General features: G+C 33.3%; 1 protein-coding gene across 2 annotated transcripts in view; it reads left to right on the top strand.

Moving 5' to 3' along the window:
• The window catches only part of LOC145259767 (uncharacterized), a 189,898-nt gene that overhangs the window by 72,002 nt on the left and 97,668 nt on the right, over positions 1-20,228 (top strand). For both annotated transcript variants that reach the window (XM_080117508.1, XM_080117507.1), the window contains exon 4: positions 16,886-17,029. In XM_080117508.1, coding sequence (XP_079973634.1) covers positions 16,900-17,029 — 130 coding nt within the window. In that variant the 5' untranslated portion in view covers positions 16,886-16,899. The remainder of the gene's footprint in view (positions 1-16,885; positions 17,030-20,228) is intronic.

Below are 20,228 nucleotides of genomic sequence, written 5' to 3'. Positions count from 1 at the left end.
TTTTTTTTTCGTTTCAGTAACTCGGGTTTTATTTTGTGTGGTCGCTGTTGACTACCATAACTTGTTACCGGATTTTTCTGAGTCAATATTGGCAGCCATGGGGGCTGATCTATATCAATGCCTAACTTTGTAAATCAACTGAGTTTTTTCAAGTTCTTTTGTAGAATAGAGGCATATCCGAAAACTTTTGTATTCAGGTTTCGAAATGACAGTTTAAAGGTTTCAGAATCGCATTCAAATTTTTCACGTCATGATGGTTGTCATGAAAACGTTTTCCTTATTTTTTTTCTTTTTTTTTTTTCATAAGTATGAACGAAGAAAAGAATAAGTTCGATATTATACGATGTTCAAATGAAATAAAATAGGCATCAACGTTTCTCACGCCCTTGACATACGATGTTCTGTTTTTTCGTCGAAGATTTCGACATTTAAAAGTTATTTCGGAGTCTGACGGATAATATAATTTTTGTAAAATGGTAACTTATAGGTGAAGGTCAAGTATTATGGCTTGTGTGGTGTTACAGGTATTCTTTAAGAATGTTATTTATTCTTTTGAAGTCTATCTGATGAGATATTTAAAATTTGATATAATTATTCATGATATATTCTGAGATTTTTAAAGATTATCGATTGAAAACATGCTGAAAGCGGTATCATCTGTAATTAATAAAACTTTCAGACAAGTGCGTTTGTATTTCTTGCCATTACGTAACTTTCATAGGTACTTGTTAAGATAGTCGACATATCGATTTTTTAAAGATCGTTTTAAGCAAAAACAATACTTATTTGTCGTGTCGAAAATAGTAATATATCCAAAACTGAAAAATTCATTGAGTAGAAAATTATTTATAGTTTAAAGTAATTTTTACGGAAAATTGGGGGGGGGGCATTTTCCTTATATTTGATCTCCCTTTTCGACACTTTAATGGCAGACTTTTATTAGAACCAAAGCGATGGATTTTTTTTTTTTTTTTTACTAAAAACACAATAACAGTTGTTACTCGAATTTTCGCAATTTTTGGATATATTACTATTTTCGACATAAAAATGAAGTACGTAATATTGTTTTTGCTTAAAGCGATGTATTTTTAAAAAATCGATCTATCAACTCTCTTACCAAGCAGCTTTGAATAATACATTCACTTTTTTTTTTTTTTTAGCGTTTTTGTGAAAATATAAATTAAATTAAGAAAAACCTATGCTTCGGAATTTTGTAGATGAGGATTGATAAATCGTATTTGGATTCTTCGGACCACTGTTACTGTTGTTCTCATCTTGAGTTTACACAAAGTTTCGGTCACTGCAACCTCCAACCTTTTTCATGTGTATCTTGTCGAACTCGCGAAACTTTCTGTTGAACCCATCATAGTTAACATAACAAGACATGATAAATAAAGGTACTTGTACAGTTTAATCAAGACATTAAAAAATGAAAGTATCGCAAAAAGTTTATATTGTACGTATCCGTTTTGGACTGAAGATTTCCAGAGTTTTTTTTTTTTTTTTTTTTTTTTTTTTACAGCGAAAAAAATACGTTTTTATGAGAGCGCGTTGAAGTCAGCCATTATGGAATGTTTTGAACACGCCACGGGGAGATAACTCCAGTTAAAGCGCCGACACTCCCTCCCCATCTTTAATATTAGCTTTTCTTCCTAAAAATCGAGCCTTTTGCTCGGTATCATATCAAAGGTTTTTTTTTTTTTTTTTTTTTTTTTTTTCGCTAAAAAAAAAAAAAAAAAAAAAACTAGATGAAATTAAGTGATTTTTTTTTTTCTCTCTCGGAGAACTTCGTTCCATAACGGATACGTACAATATAACCTTTTTTCGATATTTTTATTTTGTTAATGGTTTGATTAAACTGTACAAGTACCTAAATAAATTAAATAAAAGGTTCCGTTTGAAATTCCATGCAGATTCCCGAGTTTAACGAAATGCACCTGAAGAAAATTGGGGGTTACGACGATTAGCAGTAGTCCGAAGAATCCAAATAAAACGAAAGGAAAACTAAAACGATGTTTTTTTTTTTTTTTTTTTTTTTTTCTATTTAAGATTTTTTGGCGCTTATTCAGATTGGCACTCATGGCAGCAACTAAAATTAAATACAGAAATATTTGTGATGTACGTGACGTACTCGTTACAGAATGAAGATGTCATATTCCAAAAATCACGTAAATCGATCAAGTATTTTATTTTAAATTAAAATAAATTTGCGATTTTACTACTAAACTATTTTGAACATAAGGTTGAGTTTTCACTCCTCAACTTCGATTTAAGTTGTCTCATCTTTTTATTTCATCGGATTTAATCATGGCGGACACCACGACTCACTTCGTCGTAATGCTTGATTTTCTCGAATAAATAATACTTTATCAAATTACATGATTTTTGGAATATTTTATCTTCGTTCCGTGATGATACGGACTTTTTTTTATTTATTTATTTTTTATTTTCTTTACTTTTAAGTGTCGATTGAAAAAAGCATCGATTTTTTAAGCATGACCGTTTTGATTTATAACGATTTCTACTTGGTCTAGAAAGTGTAGTATATATTTTGATACTGCACTTCATCATTTCTGATCGCTAACAATCCTTCTAGACTGAGGCAGTTTTAATTGTTCAAATTCGGAGTGTCTTTTCTTTCTTTTTTTTTTCTTTTTTTTCTTAATTGGATTTCCCCCCCCCCCGATTAGAACTACCTTGTGTCTAATTCCGTCTTCGCGAGGAAGCAAATAAATTAGTACTATATTTGGTCCAATGGTCCACCGACTTAGTTTTAATAATTGTTCTCTAAGCCCTATACCCGGACAGTGCCGGGTAGGTAGGACTTGTAATAAATAATTTTAGTTAATCACTGAAAGTTGCGTAATATGAGGAATATTGTTTATACGTCATGTTTTCCTCCTGATTCTAACTAGGTGTTTGAAACAATTAGAAACTCGTGTGTAAGTTAATTAATAGTCTCTCTCTTTCTACCTCTCTTTCTACGATCTACGTTTCTCCTCGACTGCAACTCTGAAATAAGCTGCGCACTTTTTTTTAATGTGTTCGGATATTGTATTACCAAGGTGAGTTTTTCTTCTGCGCCGTTTTGATAGGTCGATGGTGCCCGTTTTCGTCCCGCCCTGTCCGTTTTTTGCCACGCCCTTTCTCGTACCCACCTCAACTTTTTATACTACCACATGTCATCCGTGATACAGGTTGAGTAGCATTATATAAAAACAACTGACTGTATTTACTCGGCAACGGTCGGATGGATGACTGAAAAAAAAAATAGGTAAATTTCTATTTCAATCATCTAAATTTGTACTCACTAGGAATTCTCGCACAGGTCATCATCAGAGATTGCTCACTGACAACAACCGGTGGTGTTCCTTGGATTCTGAGTGGCAACAAGTCTCCACCCTTTTCGATAACCTTTGCAAATGAATTTGCATTATCGCAACCGCCATTTGCCATTGACTTCTTGCTGGCAATGACATTGGTCTTCACTGAAATTTGGGTAGGCCTATGACAAGAGAATATTCTTTTCATTATTTTGACTCTCGAGTATGTATCAGTTAATATTTTATATATTGTTAGATAGTGATTTATGTGGTTCTCGATTGTCTGTGTCGGATATATACCCGAGAGTTAAAACAATAAGAATATTCTCTTGTCATAGCCCTAGTCATAAGCCTCCCCAAGGTCCTTTTTGCATTCAGAGCTGGTTAGTGCTTTCTCTCCTTGGTCTTCTTATTGGTTCACAATTTATCAAGGTCAGTAGTTACTAGAGGATAAGGGTTAATAAGACGGAATTAGTGTCCTCCAAAAGATGAGGAGCACTATGGGAGTGTAACGTGGCCGTTATGCCCGAATTCTATTTGTTACAGTCCAAACATCTCTCGGACCCCTCACACTGTCTGGTACTGTCGAAAAGGAACAACCAAACAAAAATAAATAAATGCGACTCAGCTTTTCTTTTTTTGTTTTAGCAAAAGGCATTTATTATCATTACTTTCCAAACAATGTTTGCGTCTTGTTTTTTTTTTTTAACTGTTCATTTCATCTGCCATGAGATTAACAAAACCCTGTCACCTTGCCACCAGCTTAAAAGTTTTGTGGAGCCATGCATCCATCTCACCCAGCACTGCTCCACTACACACCAGCCATAGATAGCCATTTCTCATCTTCAACGTTACACGCCCATCATTTTTAATGCAGGCTTTTATCCTTCCGACCACGTGGTGTCCTTTGTTTCTTTTTCTTGTCGTGCAAGCTTGCGCAAACTTCCTAATTTGCATATATGCTTTTTTTTTTTTTTTTTTTTTTTTTTTTTTTTTTCTCGGTTACTGCTGCTAATATCCTTGAAAGCCAGCTATCTTACAACTCCTGATATTTTCATACGGCCTCTGTTACAGGAGTACTAGCACTCTACACTTTTACGACTGAGGCATTAAAAAAACACTGGCAAAAGTACATTGAGAATGAGGGTTACTATGTAGAAAAATACATTCTGCCGCACAATTCATAGCTCTTCAAAGTTTTAGTTTTTGAGTTAAAAAGAAAAAAAGATAGGAGACCTTACTTGATAGAAGTTAAAAACAAGAAGTTTGCAGCAATACTGCTAAAAAACACCAAACTACACAACATAAAAAAAAAAAAAAGCGTATCCCTATAAATCTTGCAACGCATTAAAGAGAATGGTGATAAACCCAGAACTGGATAATTGTACAATAGATGAAATCAAACAAAACTTTAAAAAAAAAAAAAAACAACTTGTAACAGAAGTAAAAAGAGTCACTATAAAGAAAAACAATCAAGAAATAAAAACTGATACATCCTCACATTTAACTTTCCAAAACCTCCAATCAAAATTAAGATCAGGTACATAACTAAAGTGGAAATCTATGTCCTTCATCCACTTAGATGTTACAACTGCCAGAAGTTTGGGCACTATAAGAACTGGTGTACCAGAAGGAAAATATGTAAAAATTGTGGAATGGATGGATTTGACCACTGCGAAGCCACCTGCCAACAACTGAAATGCGTCAGCTGCCAAGGCGAACATTCAGTTGACTTAAGATTCTGTAAAGCATAGTAGAACAAAAAAAGATGAAAAACACATCCAGAATATATCCTTCCCAGAAGCCCAAAAAATTGTTGAGACTTCCTGTCCAACCTGGCCTTCTTCTTGAGCCCCTGGTGAGGTATAGGCCATCCACAACTGCCCGCCAACGTCCATGGACCTGGGCGATTTGCTCCAACTCCCTCCAGGAGTAGCCGGTCAGCTTAGTGTCTGCCTCCAGGTCTCTTCTCCAGGTGTGTTTTGGTCGGCCTCTTTTCCTCTTTCCCTGAGGGTTCCAGGTCAGGGCCTGGCATGTGATATTCATTTGTTTTCTTCAGGGTGTGTCCGATCCATCGCCATCTCCTTCTTCTGATCTCTTCTGCTGGTACTTGGTTAGTTCTCTCCCAGAGATCTGCATCACTGATTGTAGTTGGCCAGTGGATCCTTAGCATTTTTCGAAGGCACGAGTTTATGAAAGCCTGCACTCTTCCGATGGTGGTCTTTGTTGTTCTCCACGTTTCTGCTCCATACAGTAGTACTGATTTGATGTTGGAATTGAACAGTCAAATTTTTGTGCAAGAAGGGATGAGGTTGGATCGCCAGATGTTCTTGAGGCTATGAAAGATGCTCTTGCTTTTCTGATACGGGTCTTAACATCTGTATCTGTTCCTCCCTGCTGGTTGATCACACTCCTAAGGTATGTGAAGGTCTCAACCTCTTCCAAGTTTTCAGCCTGGCCTTACTCATGAGTAACTCAACCACTGCAAACTACTTTCAATTCTAAATGTCAAAAATGTGATCTTCTCATCAGAAAACTGGAAAATATGAATTCAAACAAACTCCTAACCTTCGTAAAAGATCCACAGACCTCCACTCAACAGTCTAAACAATCTTCACCCCAAAATCTTACCTACACAATAAAAAAATAATACTCAAAAGCAATAACTAACACCATCACAAGATTCACAGCAACAAAAATCAACACAAAATAGCCAAATCCTTCGGTAATTAAAACCACAAGATCTCCAAAAAAACAATCTTGATGTACAGAAACCACAAACATACAAAAACAAATCTCAGTATAAACAGTCCTCACCCAAATCTAAACATCATGACAAGTGTCCTCAACAATACAAATCCAGATAAAAACAAACTACAAATGAATTAAGCAACAGGTATAGCACACAAGAAAATATGGAATTGGAAGAAATTCCTCTAAACACTACAATCAAATCTCATAGAACAGAAGATTCTCAAAAAACACAAGACCTGACACTAAACCATTGGTCACATAGTAATGGAAAAAACAAAACAAAACATAATACAATGGAACTGCAGGGAGTGTAAAACCTAACTATGAAGAAGTAACATGCATAATGACAAACTGCAACCCCTATGTAATGTTTGCAAGAAACTCTATTCAAAGAAACAGATAACATCCCTTTCAAAGGATACAACACATAACCAAACAAATAAATCAAGAAGAGTTGGTGGCAACTCCATAATAGTCAAAAATCAAATACCACGTCATACGACCAATACAAACGAACCTCCAGGCAATAGCAGCTTCCACTCACAGATCAAGAAACATCTGCTCAATTTATATCCAAAACAGAAAATAAATATAAAACAAAACCTAACAGAAATTGGTTTGACGACAATAACATTAAGCAAACTATTACTAACAATAACACTAAGCAAACTATTACTAACAATAACACTAAGCAAACTATTACTAACAATAACATTAAGCAAACTATTACTAACAATAACATTAAGCAAACTATTACTAACAATAACATTAAGCAGACTATTACTAACAATAACATTAAGCAGACTATTACTAACAATAACATTAAGCAGACTATTACTAACAATAACATTAAGCAGACTATTACTAACAATAACATTAAGCAAACAATTACTAACAATAACATTAAGAAAACTATTACTAACAATAACATTAAGCAGACTATTACTAACAATAACATTAAGCAAACTATTACTAACAATAACATTAAGCAAACTATTACTAACAATAACATTAAGCAAACTATTACTAACAATAACATTAAGCAAACTATTACTAACAATAACATTAAGCAAACTATTACTAACAATAACATTAAGCAGACTATTACTAACAATAACATTAAGCAGACTATTACTAACAATAACATTAAGCAGACTATTACTAAGAATAACATTAAGCAGACTATTACTAACAATAACATTAAGCAAACTATAACTAACAATAACATTAAGCAAACTATTACTAACAATAACATTAAGCTAACTATTACTAACAATAACATTAAGCAAACTATTACTAACAATAACATTAAGCAAACTATTACTAACAATAACATTAAGCAAACTATTACTAACAATAACATTAAGCAAACTATTACTAACAATAACATTAAGCAAACTATTACTAACAATAACATTAAGCAGACTATTACTAACAATAACATTAAGCAGACTATTACTAAGAATAACATTAAGCAAACTATTACTAAGAATAACATTAAGCAAACTATTACTAAGAATAACATTAAGCAAACTATTACTAAGAATAACATTAAGCAAACTATTACTAACAATAACATTAAGCAGACTATTACTAACAATAACATTAAGCAAACAATTACTAACAATAACATTAAGCAAACTATTACTAACAATAACATTAAGCAAACAATTACTAACAATAACATTAAGCAAACTATTACTAAGAATAACATTAAGCAAACTATTACTAACAATAACATTAAGCAGACTATTACTAACAATAACATTAAGCAAACTATTACTAAGAATAACATTAAGCAAACTATTACTAACAATAACATTAAGCAGACTATTACTAACAATAACATTAAGCAAACAATTACTAACAATAACATTAGGCAAACTATTACTAACAATAACATTAGGCAAACTATTACTAACAATAACATTAAGCAAACTATTACTAACAATAACAGTAAGCAAACTATTACTAACAATAACATTAAGCAAACTATTACTAACAATAACATTAAGCAAACTATTACTAACAATAACATTAAGCAGACTATTACTAACAATAACATTAAGCAGACTATTACTAAGAATAACATTAAGCAGACTATTACTAACAATAACATTAAGCAGACTATTACTAACAATAACATTAAGCAAACTATTACTAAGAATAACATTAAGCAAACTATTACTAACAATAACATTAAGCAGACTATTACTAACAATAACATTAAGCAAACTATTACTAACAATAACATTAAGCAGACTATTACTAACAATAACATTAAGCAAACAATTACCAACAATAACATTAAGCAAACTATTACTAACAATAACATTAAGCAAACTATTACTAACAATAACATTAAGCAAACTATTACTAACAATAACATTAAGCAAACTATTACTAACAATAACATTAAGCAAACTATTACTAACAATAACATTAAGCAAACTATTACTAACAATAACATTAAGCAAACTATTACTAACAATAACATTAAGCAGACTATTACTAACAATAACATTAAGCAGACTATTACTAAGAATAACATTAAGCAGACTATTACTGACAATAACATTAAGCAAACTATTACTGACAATAACGTTAAGCAAACTATTACTAACAATAACATTAAGCAAACTATTACTAACAATAACATTAAGCAAACTATTACTAACAATAACATTAAGCAAACTATTACTAACAATAACATTAAGCAAACTATTACTAACAATAACATTAAGCAAACTATTACTAACAATAACATTAAGCAGACTATTACTAAGAATAACATTAAGCAGACTATTACTAAGAATAACATTAAGCAGACTATTACTGACAATAACGTTAAGCAAACTATTACTGACAATAACGTTAAGCAAACTATTACTAACAATAACATTAAGCAAACTATTACTAACAATAACATTAAGCAAACTATTACTAACAATAACATTAAGCAAACTATTACTAACAATAACATTAAGCAAACTATTACTAACAATAACATTAAGCAAACTATTACTGACAATAACATTAAGCAAACTATTACTAACAATAACATTAAGCAAACAATTACTAACAATAACATTAAGCAAACTATTACTAACAATAACATTAAGCAAACTATTACTGACAATAACATTAAGCAAACTATTACTGACAATAACATTAAGCAAACTATTACTGACAATAACATTAAGCAAACTATTACTGACAATAACATTAAGCAAACTATTACTGACAATAACATTAAGCAAACTATTACTGACAATAACATTAAGCAAACTATTACTAACAATAACATTAAGCAAACTATTACTAACAATAACATTAAGCAAACTATTACTAACAATAACATTAAGCAAACTATTACTAACAATAACATTAAGCAAACTATTACTAACAATAACATTAAGCAAACTATTACTAACAATAACATTAAGCAAACTATTACTAACAATAACATTAAGCAAACTATTACTAACAATAACATTAAGAAAACTATTAATAACAATAACATCAAGCAAACTATTACTAACAATAACATCAAGCAAACTATTACTAACAATAACATCAAGCAAACTATTACTAACAATAACATCAAGCAAACTATTACTAACAATAACATCAAGCAAACTATTACTAACAATAACATCAAGCAAACTATTACTAACAATAACATTAAGCAAACTATTACTAACAATAACATTAAGCAGACTATTACTAACAATAACATTAAGCAGACTATTACTAACAATAACATTAAGCAGACTATTACTAACAATAACATTAAGCAGACTATTACTAACAATAACATTAAGCAAACTATTACTAACAATAACATTAAGCAGACTATTACTAACAATAAAATTAAGCAAACTATTACTAACAATAACATTAAGCAAACTATTACTAACAATAACATTAAGCAGACTATTACTAGCAATAACATTAAGCAAACTATTACTAAGAATAACATTAAGCAAACTATTACTAACAATAACATTAAGCAGACTATTACTAACAATAACATTAAGCAGACTATTACTAACAATAACATTAAGCAGACTATTACTAACAATAACATTAAGCAGACTATTACTAACAATAACATTAAGCAAACTATTACTAACAATAACATTAAGCAAACTATTACTAACAATAACATTAAGCAGACTATTACTAACAATAACATTAAGCAGACTATTACTAACAATAACATTAAGCAGACTATTACTAACAATAACATTAAGCAGACTATTACTAACAATAACATTAAGCAGACTATTACTAACAATAACATTAAGCAGACTATTACTAACAATAACATTAAGCAAACTATTACTAACAATAACATTAAGCAAACTATTACTAACAATAACATTAAGCAAACTATTACTAACAATAACATTAAGCAGACTATTACTAACAATAACATTAAGCAGACTATTACTAACAATAACATTAAGCAGACTATTACTAACAATAACATTAAGCAGACTATTACTAACAATAACATTAAGCAAACTATTACTAACAATAACATTAAGCAGACTATTACTAACAATAACATTAAGCAGACTATTACTAACAATAACATTAAGCAGACTATTACTAACAATAACATTAAGCAGACTATTACTAACAATAACATTAAGCAGACTATTACTAACAATAACATTAAGCAGACTATTACTAACAATAACATTAAGCAGACTATTACTAACAATAACATTAAGCAAACTATTACTAACAATAACATTAAGCAGACTATTACTAACAATAACATTAAGCAAACTATTACTGACCTAAACTTTCTTTCAGACAAACTAATCACTTTGAGATTGTACAAACTATGCACACGTATAAACCATTTCTGGTATCAATGACCCACTGTTGTTGATTTGCCGTAAAGCCAAACTGCTCCGCCAAGGGGAAAAAAAAAACTATTAGAGTAGAAGGCTTTTCGGCGTCCAGGGACCTCAATAGTGAAGGGGTGGGATTTTGCTGCTTGGCAGATTAGTTAAGAGTATGTACATAGAGGGGCCACAAGTGCTAGGAGTTGATCAGAATACATTACATTAAAGTACTTATAAAACAGGCACGGGGATGCAACATTACGGCGATGGGACAAAGGTTGGGGTTTGGTTGTGTGGGACCTATTAGATTAGAAATCTTTTTTTTTTTTTATTTCTTTTTTTTTTTTTTCCAGTCTAAATGGGAGAGACTAAATGTAGCAGCATGCATGAGTGAATTGCGACTTTGTAAAAATATAGGATGCTCTCTGATTTGAGTAATTTTCTAACATGGTAGAGGGAGCCCACTTTCTTTGCTGCAGCCTGTAGACAAAATCCTAAATAGTAACCAGCACCTTTTGTTCAAGTGGCAAAAATTAAAAATATATAAATGTATTTAACTGACAAATGTTTTCACGATGAAAATAAAATTTTGCTCAAAATAGTTTTTATAAATTAGTCTAATTGCTTAACTTTGTCATCTAAAATTGTTGGCATTCTGTTAGTGCGTTTGATGTAATCCAAAAGAACAACCGACCGTTTATCTGGCAAAACGATGACAGATTTATTATGACGGGATTTATTGATCAGAGAATGTTCATCTAATCCATTGAAAATAGTTGATCAACTGAATGATCAACACCTGTTTTAATTTCAACCATGTTTTTTTATGGAAATTGCTCTAACAAGGCATGAAACCACGGGTCCCTGTGCAAATTCTGTCCAAGTTCCCAAGTTTGACAAGACACACCTAAAAAAAGGTCAGAGATTACAATCATGTTGACACACCGGTTCTTGCCGGATCACCAAAGTTAAGCAATGTTGAGCCTGTGAGTACCAGATGGGTGACACATGTGGGAAGGTAAGGTGCTGTATGTACCGCGAGGTAAAATACCAGGTTGAGAAACTGGCATGGTCTATCCTTCTCTCGAGGGTAGATGGGACTCTCTTAAGCCGTGGTAGGCACCCCATCTAGTGATGGCGTCACGATAAAAAATACCCTTGATAGCCCTGGCGAAGCATCAAGTATTCAGCTAAGATTTGAATTACACTATAAACTCGTATAGTGAGTTCAATCTTAGCTACGGCCGTGCTGGACTGGAAATGTTATGAAAATCATACTCAAGATGAGAACAGTAGTCCGATGAATCCAAATAATATGAATATCCTATAATTTATGTTGATGACAAAAATTAAAAATAAAACTCAACAGTCTGCCTAATATTGGAATATGAAATGTTTGAGTAAAAATATAATTATGATGAGATTCAAGTTCTGTTAAATATGGCATGTTAATTGATTTAACTACAGGATCAATTAGGAAATTGATATTACTAAATACGTAAACCAGAACAGACAGCTGTTATTTTGTGTAGAGTTCTTTCCTTTCCTCTTTTTTTCTTTACTCCCCCTCCTTCTTTTTTGCTCTTTACAACTGAATGTGTATTGGCAAGTGAATCTCAAAAAGTCACCATGTTATTATATTCATATTATATATATTCATGGTGTTATGAATAACAGTGAGAGGGTTTCTGGGTGTGAGGTTAAAAATCCCTCCACTTTCTTTTATATATATATATATATATATAACTAATTAGAAATTAAATATTGATCTGAATTAAATATTAAAATCATGTATACACTTTTGTTTTAGAAACTAAACCAATAATTTGCCTTTATAGGATTGACGAAATAGGTCTTGTGAAGTAAGCTATTATCCTCAATGAAAAAAAAATGTATTTACTTGATATATAAGACTAGTGTTGCCTGGACCCATAAAAATTTTAGAAAAACTTAATAGATGTTAAATAGTGTTAAAATACTTAACCCACTCCCAAAAGAAATTATTTATTTATTTTTTTTATTAATGAAAGTAGTGAAAAAAATAAAACTTGGGAGGCCTTCAGAGTGCTATTGAAAGTGTCAAATAAAATTAAATATGAATGCTCTGACGAACTACAAGCACTTGTACCCCCTCAACGTGAAGCAGCTAAATCCCACCCCTTCACAGTAGAGATCCCTAGGTGTAAGAAAGCCTTCTACTCCAATAGTTTCTTCCCCAGAACTGGTATTGGAACTCCCTTCCGCAATTCTGCTTTCCCAACTGTACTGACATGCAGAAGTTTAAGTGTAATGTGAACAGACATCTTGCTACTCATCTGCCTTCATAATGCCCCTGTAACTTATGTATCTGATAGTAGCTCCTTACTGCAAGGTGGCACTGGGCTTGTTTGGGGTGAAAATTGAATTAAAAAAATAATTTTTTTTTTTTAAATGTCTCCAGAACACTACAAAAGTTACTCCAACCCACAAATTAAATCCAAAGTTAACATTAGCATAGTTCAATTTGAAAAAAATATTGACTCATTTCCTGGGCTGTATTAATACATGATAGCATTAAAAAAATCGTGTCGATTTTTGATAACATTAAATGATACAAATTGGTCATTCGACCTCTAAAGAATGAATACTCTTTTCTTTTTTTCTTTTTTTTTCTTTTTTTCTAAATTTTAGATAGTTTTAGGAGGGTTACTTTGATTTAAAAAAAACAATAAAAAAAAATATCAGGTTAACAACAAGAAAGTTTTTGCGGTTTTTAACTTTAAATTTAGATAAACATATCTCGGCTCAAACAAAATTTATTGATCAAAATAAGCACCATCAGAATCAACACACTTTTGCTAACGCAAAACAAGTGTATTTATGCCAGTAACTTCAAAAATCTTGCTTTCTGGTGGCGATGAAGTTGCTGAAGGTGATTTTGATATCGCTTAGGTTTTTCAAGCATTTCTGACACAGAAAGTTGTCAAGATGCTTGAGAAAGTGATAGCCGGTAGGTGAAAGGTCTGGAGAGTATGGTGGATGAAGCAAACTTAGTAGCCCAATTTCTGCAGGGTCGGTTTAACAATGTGCAGTGATGCATTTTCATGGAGGAGAATTGGGCCTTTTCTGTTAACTAATGCTTAGTGTTGTCGAAGTTTCTGATGTATTTTATCCGTTTGTTGACAGTACCTCTCTGTCAAATGGTTTCGCCTGCATTCAAAAAACTAATGGCTGAGACCGGCCATAGACCACCAAACAGTTAACCTTCTTTTGGTGCAACTTTGGCTTCAGCAAGTGTTGTGGAGCTTCGTCAGCATCTAACCACTGAGCTGAGCATTTCCAGTTGTCATAAAGAACCCATTTTTCGTCACTAGCCCCGTCCAGAAATGGGTCGTACTTGTTGTGTAAAAGGAACAGCGTTTCTTTTTGTTGTCGTTCAATTTGCGAGTTACCTATTAAGTTTTTTGTCTTTCCAGTCTCTCTTAAGCGATTGAAAACCGTCATATATGTTATGTCTAATTGAGAAACAAGTTCTCGAACAGTTGTGCATGGATTAGCTTCGACTAAGGCTCTTAATTGATTGTTGTTAACATCCGATGTCTGGCTACTATGCTTATCATCTTTCAAGACTCTGATCGCCGCCACAAAATTTTTTAAACCACCATTGTGCTGTGCATTCAGTAGTGATTTCTTTATTGATATCGTGAACTGTTTCAACAGCTTTTCCACCTCGCTTGAATTAAAATAAGTAAATTGTGCGAATTTGCTTTTTGCCTTCTTATATTCAAAAAGACATAATTGTTTTCAAACGTTTAGATAGAGCGAAAAACAGTCTTTAAAATAATATATAAAGTAAACATAGTATAATGAAAACTTACTTGAAAAAACACCATTTGAATCAAAATGAAAAATTCCACAAGAACTTTCTGTTTAAACTTATACCAACTTTGTAGGGGTTTGTTTGTATTTTTCAAGTTTTAGCTGGACATACAAAAAGACAACTGCCCTTCATATAAAAGACTAGCAGGGTTACCTGGCGTTGCCCAGAGCCATAAAAGAAACTAAATAGAAAATATTAAATGTTTTACCCCTCCCCCTCTGATGCTTTCTCATTTCCTGGACTGCATTAATACATGAAAACATTAAAGATCGGGTTTACTTCTCAATAACATTACATGATGCAAATAGCAAAGAATGAAACCTTTTTCTAAATTTTATATTATTTTTCCGGGGTTACATTGATTAAAAAAAAATACCAAATTTGTAAGGGTTTGTTGTGTATTTTTCAAGTTTTAGCTAGACATAAAACAACATACAAACACAGAGACAACTGTCCTTTCTATTATAGACTGGCATGGATACCCTGCATTGCTCAGGTGTGGAGAGGTGATATACTAAGGGTATTGAGCAACCAACCCCCTAAAAAAAAAAAAAACTAAAATAATAGCCGCAGTAGCCAGGCTCGAACCTGTAATGTGAAAGAGGAAAAGGAGGGGAAAAAAAAGCAAATGCATTAACCAACTCAGTCATGGCACACTTGTGAAGTCAATGGCTTTCGAAATAACGTTTAAAACGTACATTGAGATCGCAAGGCATGAATGACTTTGCAAAAATGTTGACGCAAGAACTGACCCCTACTTGCAAGAAACGGCCCAGTTGACCAGCACAAAATTAATCTTTTTGGCCAATTTTTACATATTTGTCGTCTGAGAGATCGATCTTTCTAACGATACCAATTTTGTCAATGTTCGTTGCGTGTGTCGAAAGTTTTTGGCAGACCTACAAAGACACACACACAGACACACACACAATTTTTCTTTTTATATATTAGACTAGCGAGGGGTACCCGGCGTTGCCCGGGTGTTTGGAGGTGTGTGTGTGGAAACTCCGGGGGTGGAGGGTGGGGGTTAAAAAAATGTTTTGGTGGGTAAGTATGAGGATCGAACCCGAACCGTTGAGGCAAAGTTGTAAATTAAAGTGTGAAAAAAAAAAAACGTGCGACGTTAACCATTGCCCCACCACGAGATGCTAACAGAAACACGTTTGAATTTATTTAATTACTTGGATTTGGCAGGTGCCCGTTTTAATGAGTTAATGAGGTCAAGTTTGACTGCGGGATAGTATTTCATTTACTGTTGAATGCTTTTTTTTCCCCAAGATGTTATAGAAAAAAGACTAACCCACATGCGGCGAGCAACAAATGTTGAATATTTATCTTCCCGAAATCGAGTAAATTAAATAGACAGGCGAGCTTCGTTGTTAACTGTGAGATATTACGATTTATGTGATATAAAAAGTTTTAAAAAATTGTTAAGCGACTGACCGTTTCTCTGAAAAAAGCCTTTTGTAGGCATACAGAAAAAGCGAACACACATACAAACATACATACATTTTCGCTTTTATATTTATAGACTAGTAGGGGTTACCTGGCATTGCTCGGGTGTGTAGAGGCGGTGTAGTAAGGAACCCCCTCACCAAAAACGTGGTAGTAGCGGGGGATCAAAACAACAGTAAGCAGCCCGGGTGGAGAGAGGTGTTGTTTTTAAAAAAAAAAAAAAAAAAAGTGGTAATAGGCAGGCAGGCTTGATCCCGTAACGTGAAGAAGGAAATAAAAAACATAACATCTTAGCCTATGTGTCCATGGCGAAACTGGAAGTCAAGAGTGTTGAAATTAAGCATAGTCAATCCAATGGAGATGATGACTTGCGAAAATGTTAAAGAAAAAAAGCAGACCCTCCTTGTAAAAAATGGGCAAGTTGAGGGTGAAGGAATTTGTTTTTGGCCAATCTTTCGATATTTGTCATCCAAGACGTTGAGATTCAAAACGATACCGATTTCGTGAGGATCTGTCGTGTGTGTCAAAGTTTTTGGCAGACATACAAACATACACCCACACGTTTTGCTTTTTATATTATAGATTATTTTGAAAAGGTTTGAAAATGCTCAAAATTTCATTTTTATTTTCAGTCCCAGTTTTAACGATGGCAGAGCAGCCTGTCGAGCGTCGTCCACCGAAACCATTGCAAAAACAGACGGAATTCGAAGAGACAGAAGATGACAACAGTACGCATAGTCCTAGCTCTGATCAGTCTGATAACACCATCACTGCTGGTAAGTAGCTTCTTCCTTTTTGCCTTTAACATCTGCGCTATCTTAGTCAAAATAGTCTGTGGTAAGAATGGTGTTGTAGACTGGTGCATTGTCCTAGTGGAAATGCCACTGACCTGATTTGAAGAGTGCTGGCCTCTTCCGACGGAATCTCTTCCTAACTTCCTTAAAACCTCAACATAGTATTCCTTGTTAATTGTCTGTCCAGTGGGAACTCAGTGCATGTAGATCATAGCTGTGCTGTCAAAAAAAGGTATCGTCATAAGTTTCTGGGTGGATTTGCTCTGTTTAGCCGTCTTGAGTCTGGAAGAGCCAGCATGCTTGCACTTGGAACTTTGTCTTTTGGTCTCTGGGTCATACAGTAGATCCAGCTTTCGTCACAATTTACCAGAGCATCAAGAACTGTGGGATCTGAATTGATTAGCTCGACCATCTCCTCGCTTTCATAACAACGATATTGTTTCTGATTTTCTCCGAATACCCTTGTAACAAACTTCGCGCATTATTAGAGCGAAATTTAAAAATTGAAATTAAATTTCAAGTAAAACCAATCATCTCTATTATTCTATAAGAGGAATTATCTGAGAGTACGTTTTCTATGAACTTGAAAACAGTTGGGACGATTTTTATGGAATTTTACACTAACACACTTTATGTGCCTGATGGTGTTTTTAGATAGTTTTTGTATCGGAATGTCTTTGATAAGTATCGAAAATCAAAATAATCCTATGAAAGAAGGAACATGCGATTTTGACTAGAGTTTACCCCTTACACAGCCTAACATCCAAGTGCATTTGAGAAATTTTATTACAGTAAGGCCAGGCATATAAAATCAACAGTAGCTTCTCTCTTTACATCAACGTTCTGATCCCCATCTGGCATCAGTTAAAATGAATGGCTCTCATCTTGAGGAGGCCTCAAGTTTTGACAAGCTTCTGGACTTGACCTTTACTCCTGATCTTAAATGGAACAGGTACATCAAATCTCTTACCAAGGCCGCTGGAAAAATGGTGGGATCTTTCTATCGATCCAGTAGATATCTCACTGCTGATGCAATTCTCTATCTATATAAGAGCTAGGTACGTCCAAGGATGGAATACTGTTTCCACATCAGGGCAGGAGCTGTTAGAAAGGACTTGTCCTGCTTTGATAGAGTTCAAAATAGACTTCATAGTCTTGTAGGAGATGTCCTTTTCTCTTCCCTGCAACCTCTATCTCACAGAAGAGATGTTGCGAGTTTGTCTCTGCTGTATCGTTATTTTCATGGAAAGTGTTCGACTGAGCTTCAGTCTATGGTCCCGCCTCACCAAACTTTCACAAGAAACACTCGTCTAGTTGAAAACATTATTAATAATTCCCCCTACTCGTTATCTGTGCTTAAACCTAAAAGCAGATTCCATGAACAAAGCTTCTTTCTTAGAACTGCACACCTGTGGAATTGTCTTCCGTTTTCCTGCTTTCCAGCTGACTACAATTTGGTTGTCTCTAAGTCTAACGTAAACAAGGTCTTGATTAGCCGTCCCACTTAACAAATTTACCGAATTTCCATTACTAACGATTACTATATTGTCCAATTTCTACTGTACACTCTTTAACCCTTATCCTCGAGTGGGCTCGGCCTTGATAAGGTGTAATGCCTATGTAAAAAAAAAAAGGTTCTTTGATATCACAGAGGCACGTCCTAAATGAATGTTTCTGTTTAGAGCACAATGGAACCATGATACTTGACTTTTGCATTTTAATCTTTAATCTTTGTAGACTACAACCTTTTCTCCACGTTAAAAAACGACCCTGATGTCTAACTCTGTCCCGTGGGGAGGCATAGTAAATAGGTACAATGTATTATTGTGGACTAAGTTACTGTGGGGTAGCATGTTAAGCTTCCTCCTGGTGCACGGAGATGGGTCCCTGACTAGAACAGGCAATCAATTGATTTGATTAAAAAAAAAAAAAAAGGGGGATAATTTCACAGATTTTGATGACAATAAAAATATGGGAGTTGAAACATTTGTTGATCATCCTTCAATCCTGGGCAACGTTGGGTTTCTCTGCTAGTATCTACTTAAATGTCATGTCACAGTAATGAGCATATCCAAAAATTACGAAAAACGATAAGGTAGAAAAATAATAATTAATGAAAATAATTTTCGAAAACAATTAGCAAAAGTTGAGTTTCGTAATCGTAAAAAGGGAGGTAATTATTTCCTGAAAACTTAAGATTTTAGGTCAATTTAGCAAAACTCAGTTTCTCAATTTTTGCTAATTGTCTTTGAAAACTGATTTCGTTAATAATTAATCTTTCTACCTTATTGTTTTTCATAATTTTGGGATATGTTCATTACTGTGACATGACAAGTAGATACAATTGGTTCTACTTGAAATTCAATATTTCAAATTTTGCTATTATAACAATGAAGCACCAAGCAATGTTTTCTAATAATATAAATAATTATCCCACCTATAGAATTATTTGACAACTTGAGCATTAAATAACACCTAGTTGATATACTCTAGATCATGGTTCCCCAAACTTCAGGACACCATGGAGCCCCCCGAGTAGGACAAAGGTCTTTCACAGAGCACTAACAAGCTAATTCTTAAAATAAATATGAAAAACATTAATTTCAAATTTTAATACTAATAATGATAATGTTTACAACCATTTTTTATTTTTGATTAATCAAAAATTGTTTCATATTTTGTTAATTTATTTTTTATTTTCTTTTTCATAAACCACCCTGAAATTCTTTACACCTGTAGTTATGTATCATATCTCTTTCCAGTAAAAAAGATCAGTCATTAAATGTCTGCAGCCATTTAATTTTTCCATATAAATTGTTAAATGTTTTGACAGCTTAAAAATATTTGTGAAGGTGGTCACTGAGTTTTTAATATGGATATAATGAACATATTTCATCCTTGAAATGAGAGTAAAGTAATGTAAGTGACCTCGATGAGTGTTTTTCAATAGAGCCAGGATGTTTCTGGAGCAGGAGGAAGGGCCTCAGAACGAGAGATTCCCATGTCAGTGGGATGGAAAGGGGATAATTCTCTATCTATCTAATCCAGAGCTGTAGTTTGGTTTCTTTCTTTACTCTTTTTCACCCCAAGCAAAGCATATTGCCACTTGAAATGTACGGGGGTTACTATTTGGGATCATGTCTAACAGGGGCAACATGCGGGGAGTTGAGCAGCAACATGT

The sequence above is a fragment of the Euprymna scolopes genome, chromosome 35, assembly GCF_053919585.1.
Source record: "Euprymna scolopes isolate OS-2025 chromosome 35, ASM5391958v1, whole genome shotgun sequence".
Classification (NCBI taxonomy): domain Eukaryota; kingdom Metazoa; phylum Mollusca; class Cephalopoda; order Sepiida; family Sepiolidae; genus Euprymna; species Euprymna scolopes.
The sequence above is the reverse complement of the archived record's forward strand: the minus strand, read 5'-3'. Positions and strand labels throughout refer to the sequence as shown.